The 6,256-nt window shown below is 48.3% G+C and overlaps 1 protein-coding gene across 4 annotated transcripts in view; it reads right to left on the reverse strand.

The window, feature by feature from the left end:
• Positions 1-118: 118 nt before the first annotated feature.
• synj1 (synaptojanin 1) overlaps positions 119-6,256 on the reverse strand; it is a 27,287-nt gene continuing 21,149 nt past the window's right edge. For all 4 annotated transcript variants that reach the window (XM_042091447.1, XM_042091450.1, XM_042091449.1 and 1 more), the window contains exons 30-32: positions 6,228-6,256; positions 5,380-5,831; positions 119-4,024 (exon numbers count right to left, since the gene is read on the reverse strand). The exon at positions 6,228-6,256 is cut by the window's right edge and continues 161 nt beyond it. In XM_042091447.1, coding sequence (XP_041947381.1) covers positions 3,008-4,024; positions 5,380-5,831; positions 6,228-6,256 — 1,498 coding nt within the window. In that variant the 3' untranslated portion in view covers positions 119-3,007. The remainder of the gene's footprint in view (positions 4,025-5,379; positions 5,832-6,227) is intronic.

Consider the following 6,256-nt stretch of genomic DNA (forward strand, 5'->3'; position numbering starts at 1 on the left):
TCACACATTGTGAGTGTCCAAACTTTGGTACATATTTCATATTGAATTAATTTTATCCTGAAAACATGACCAATGGGGGCTGGTTTCTGTACAGCAATTGCACTCTGACACATGATAATCAGATTGATATATATTTATTATTGCATACATACAACACCAATTGCTTCATACAAGAACTGTGCACTCAGTTTTGCACATGAATCACAGATGTTTAAATACTAATTAATGGTCTGTAGTTCCTGGTTTCTTTGATATACAGAATATGGTCAACAACAGCATTTTTGTCACTACTGGGTTACAGCTACAAGGGAACATTCACCTCACAAAGGGAGTAAACAGACTCCTAGAAAATCTGGCCTTTTAAGTAAAAGCGATCCCCTTATGCCTCTGGCTCTAAGTCTCAGATTGAACGCTCTCATTCACTGTACACCCCAATCACAATATCAAAGCTTTCCAAGAGTTCCTACCGGAAGTGATCTCACACCAACTAAACGGTCATGAAATCATGTTGCAAAGACATCCCTAATCAGTGAGTGTAAATACAGAAAGTGGCTGTTACTGTTACTGAGCAAATGATGCACTGGATTTAGTAGGCTACTAGGAGGCATTTTTCTTACCCTGCACTTTCCATCACTGGTAAGGCCTTGCCCCTTTTTAGAAAAGAAGTCAAAACAAGCTACCTGGTGGTGCCATCAAGGCTTCCAGTAGAAAGGAATGGACCACCTCGCTCAAAGGGTAATGTTGCAATCCTCCACGTGCCATGTGCAATCCTCCACATTTAAGCCATCCACTGATGTTCATTAATGCATGTGCAGTTACATGTAAACCCAACAATACAGAAATAGTAGGTAGTACGATAAAAGGTACAATACTGACGCCACTGCTGCTTCGACAAGACCACATTTAAACACATACATAAAACTTTTGGTGCCATGGTTAGAATCCTTCACACAAGTGTCTGTTTATTTAAGAAGGGGCATGATGAAAAGCAATGACTGATCATGGAAATGTTTCAAATACTGAAAGCTGTGAAATCTGATAAAAATGTCCCATCACACAAAACGTCCCCGCATGGCCACCCACTGCAGCAAAGGACTGCTCAGCTGTGTTGCCTTGTGGGAGTGGTACAGTTGTGAAAAATAATACGGTGGCCTAGAGGTGCCACTGTTTTAAACTCATTTTTTAAAATGTAGGAAGGTGGAAACCCAAGAGCAATAGACATTGGCAGTGCTGAAAGCAACTCTTTTCACAAAGTCCTACAAAGAGTAATAAGCGGACAAGCAGCATATTCTCTGATATACATTGCAAATGTGCATGCCTGCCCTTTCGTACATGATCCAAAAAGCTAGACCGTTTTGTTGAAGGTGTTATTCATGGCAGCCACTTTGATAGGGTCGGCAGCCATTTCTATCCAAGAGCGAGTTTCCTTTTAAAATGCATCTACTGCTATGAGAAAACACAGTGGTCCTGTTACAGCCTGCACATCCACACGCACACAGTATGCATTATGTGACAGGAAGACAGTACTTTTACAGATTGAAACAAAAACACCAGAATTAAAACCAATTAATTAAAACCAAAATTTAAATTTCATCTCTAGAGGTGGACTTCAAAAGAAAAAAGCCAGCACAAGTTCATTGCACTCTCACATACACGCACACTTCAAACACTCACAAACACAAACACCGATGTGGACCACGGCTTCCTATCAATAACGTCTGGATATCATATCTTAACAGAACAATTACACCACATTCATTAAAATTCATTAAATATACAGCAGTACTGCTCAATGCTTTGGATCAGAAGACACAGAAGCACTAGATCACACGTAGCCGAAGAGTGTGTGGCACACTGAAGTTAACTATGCCAGTGGAACTGATATGCTCTGCCAGTAAGCCAGACGTAAGCCAGACGCCTCAAACTTTGGCTTCAAAACAAACCTTGAAAGCCCCAAAGACATTGACTTTTCAGTGCATTTTAGATATGACATGTATATACCATAAATATATATATATACACACCAAGTTGCTGGTTTCACAATACATGGAAGGGGAAATGCTTCTGTTAGTATGCATTAAGATACAGTATGGGCACAAGAGACGCCACATGTGGACACATGATACTGACTGGCACTGACCAGTGTCTGTCCGTCAAAAGGGGTCCAGTCGCCAGTGCTAAGTAACCTTTGCAGTGGCTTGCAACATGCCATTTGCGCTGACTGCTTGCACACACGAATATGCGTTTGTCGAGACAAGAGGCAAAGCAAACTGAATGTACATTCATGGCAAAGAAAGCACTACTGAAAAATAATATCAATGGTTCAGGCTACTTCTCTTACTGATATGACTGTGGTGACAACTAACAGGCGTAGCCTGGCATGTGAGTCGCTGCAGTTCTTGTGACATCCCATTAAAATCATTCCTGCTCAGGTGCATAAGTAAAATAAAGCAATACAAAGAGTCTCCAGGGGCATAGTATAATGTGTTTTGGGGAGGGGGGTCAGCTGGAAGTCTTAGTGGAAGAGGCCACAGTGACCATGACAAAGAAATCTGTGTGTGCAGGTGGTCCACTACGTATTGTGCAGACTTCGGCTAACTGGTAAAATGGTAGCATATGGCCATACAACAGTATTGCACAGTATTTTACACATACACACACACACATCTGTGCGCATATATGTATGTATGTATATATATATATATATATATTTGTATATACTTTTCATAAATATAACAGACACAGGCACAGTTCTCCTGCTTAAATGAAAATAACATCTGATATTCTTGATCCCATCTCGTGCAATGATGCTGCATGGAATATCTCTACGTTTTCTTAAATGACAGACTTTGAGTGCCTGGTTAATGGGGATTGGGAATGAAGAGTTCAAACCTGTCCTATACACCGCACTTTATACAAACCATAATACACATACATGTACGCAATATGTTTCTCTAGATATTCTTTTCCGCGCACGCACTCTTTGAACAACAATCAATCAACACACTCATCTCTCGGTGAACTCGCTCGTTCGTGTGGGTATGTGTGGGTGGTTTGGGTTAGTCCTGGTGGGGAGGGGGGGCGGCAGGATGGGAAATGACATGGTGGAGGAGGAGGAAGAGGAGGTGGAGCCCCAGCTGTTCTCGATGCCGAGGCCAGAGGCGGGAGGCTGCATTTGGGCCTGTGTAAACGACGCTGGGCTGGGCGTGGAGAGAGGAAGTAGGGGGGCTGCGGCCGCCGCCGCTGTGGCGGAGGCCTTCCCTCTGAGCAGGAAGTCTGAGTCATCGTCGAACGTGACCCACTGCTGCTTGCGCGTGTCTGGGGCAGGGGCAGGAGGGGCGACAGCAGGGGCAGGGATGGGGATGGGCGTGAGGGGGGTCAGTGGGGTCAGTGGGAAGGCGGGCTGTTTGGGGGCGAAAGCAGACATGGCGGACATGGTCCTCTGGAAGGCCGAGGCGGCCTGAGCCTGCTGCTGTGCGGAGAAGTCTGGCGTGAGCGAGCGGCGCTGCGTGTGGGCCAGAGCCAGGCCGCCCGTGAAGGGGTTGCTGCTGCTGCTGCTGCTGCTGGGGGCGGGGGGCTGCTCGCTCAGGAAGGGGTTGGGGGAGACGCGTGACAGCGTCTCCTGCGAGCGGCTGCGCGACGGCACCGGTGGCGGCGGCGGCAGGAGGGAGGGCGTGCTGCCGGACGACGAGTCCCACGTCGCCGGGGACGCAGAGGCAGAGGAGAAGGAGGAAGAGGAGGATGAGGAGAAGGGCGCCTGCAGGGGGGACGACGAGGGCGAGGAGGAGGACGCGGTGGAGAAGAGGGGCGCCGAGTGCAGCGAGCGGGAGGCAGGGGGCAGCGTGGCCGAGGACGAGGAGCGGGGCTGGGGCGGCGGGAGTGGGCCGGAGCGCAGCGAGCTGCTGCGGGTCAGGGACTGGGTGTTGAGCCAGGAGGAGGGCGCAGGGAAGAGGTCGGAGGACAGCGTGTCGAAGGGGTCTGGTTTCCATTGTGCTTCTCGCTGGAGGCCGTTCAGTCCGTTGACCTGCGTGGAATAAGAAAGGCAGGATCAAAATATGGTGCCATGGTGAGGCTTACGGCGCCACTGCTGACAATGGAGAGGAAATTCTAACTCAAGGCTACAGGCTTTTGCTTTTATAAAACCAATAAGCCATCATCCAGGAATTCTATGTTAAATAAACTAGTAACAGTTGAGATCATTATTATTACTGTAAGACAAAAAACTACACGTTATTTCCACAGGGTCTTAGAGAGAGACCATGGAATGTATAGCCGGTGATGACAACATACATACACAACAACTGTTTGGATTAATACATTAAATAACATGGTCATTAGTGAATAAATAAAATACGTTGATAGGCATTCATTAAGAGTGGGGTGGTACATATACAAAACAGAGTCAAGCACTGGGGTCATAATGGAACTGTAGGTCAGACCAGGTGTATATGCTGGTTTCTATGCTACGTGTCATTTCATTTTTTCCTTCACAAGTCCTAAAGAAATTGTGGGGAGTATCAAGAAAACCAACACATCCACTTGTCCCCCCATGAAAACAACTATGGTTTCAAAGAAAAATGGAATGCACAACACAAATATTTGCACAAATACATGACTGACTTAAAGAAAAAAAAATAAAAGAAAAAAAAACAAGGTTTACAAGGTTCACCACTGGAACGGCCACGAAGAAAAGGAACTTAAAACCAAATGTGAATTCATTCAATGTATGGAACTATGGAGCCGATCATACATTGTTTGTGGGAGGTATGGTTGAGCACTTTGGAGGAAACACTAATGTCTGATCACTGATAAATAAATACCTGTTACCCTGAGGGCTGCTCCTGTGTGTGAGAGAGAGAAACACACATGCAGCGGGGGAGAGAGGGCACCGTTAGTGCAAAGAGTTAAGAGGAGAGGTGCAGTCACTGACGTTTAACAGGGAAAGAGGAGAGAAGAGCAACTGAACTTTGCAAGCGTCTATAAATCTGCAAATTAAAGGTTGGCTGTGTAAGGACAGCGAAGAGAAGGAGCCATTACTCACACAGACTCCAGTCATTATAAATGTGCCTAGACACTTAAATGCCTCCTTTTCTCTCTGTGCTTACGTTAGTCTACATGGCTACACAGATTTCAATTGTTTTATTTTAAAATTGAGAATCTGAATCTCACTTTAAGTGTGATACTTTAAGTTAAAGTCTTCAGCATCGCAGAAGCGCATACTAACTCCAAAAGAAAGCCCGGACACAATTACAGCCGATTTACTGACCAGGCTGGCTGGACTAATGAGCCCGTATGACCAGTAGAGCGGGTTACTGGGTTGGACAGCAGAAGAGGAATGCCCTGTGCTGTAGGGCTGAGAGATGGGGGGGTGGCGCTCACCTGTGAGGCTGGAGCCGGGGCTGGGGCTGGGGCTGGGCCCTGGGCCGACTCCGGGGGGATGGTGTGGGAGGAGCGGCTGCGCGGCGGGGGCTTGGGGGAGGCCAGGCCCGGCTGGGGTGGCGGGGGGCCGACCGGAGAAGATGCCTGGGGGCCGCCGGCGGCCGACTGCGGCTGCATCGGAGAGGGCAGGAGAGGGGTCGGCAGACGCTGCTGCACTGATGCTTGGGGTTGCATGGGAGGCGCCATCTGAGGCTGCATAGGGGTTGCCATCTGAGGCTGCATGGGAGGCGCCATCTGAGGCTGCATGGGGGGCGCCATCTGAGGCTGCATGGGAGGCGCCATCTGCGCCTGCATGGGGGGAGCCATCTGGGGTTGCATGGGAGGCGCCATCTGGGGTTGCATGGGAGGTGCCATCTGGGGTCTCATAGGTCCTGGTATTGCAGGAGGTGGACCTAGGGGGAAGGAGACACACAATGTGAATAACCTGGACATAGACCAAAGTCACAGCAATTCCCAACAGATGAAAATACAACATGTTTGTGGTCTCCACCAAAACTTGCTAGAGAGACTGGGGGAGAACCAAAAAGCCAGACGCAGTGGGAGCGGGAACTGGACTGTACTGGTTTTGGTGGCCTGCTCCACTCTACAGTCTCGTGCACCTTGATTACTGTTCTGCACCACTCACCTATTATCCTGTGACACACCCTCACACCACTTGCCCACTATTCCAACCCTAGCCAATGGAACAGCTGGCAAGTGCTAGTAGTAGGCGAGTGGCGCAAGCCACCAACACCAGTACAGTAGTACTGTAGTAGTCTTTGTATACGTCTGCACTTGGCTGAGCTCACCGGCGGGCGGCTGCGCTGGTCTGCTCTGG

Source organism: Alosa sapidissima, chromosome 5 (genome assembly GCF_018492685.1).
Source record: "Alosa sapidissima isolate fAloSap1 chromosome 5, fAloSap1.pri, whole genome shotgun sequence".
In the NCBI taxonomy this organism is placed as follows: Eukaryota; Metazoa; Chordata; class Actinopteri; order Clupeiformes; family Clupeidae; genus Alosa; species Alosa sapidissima.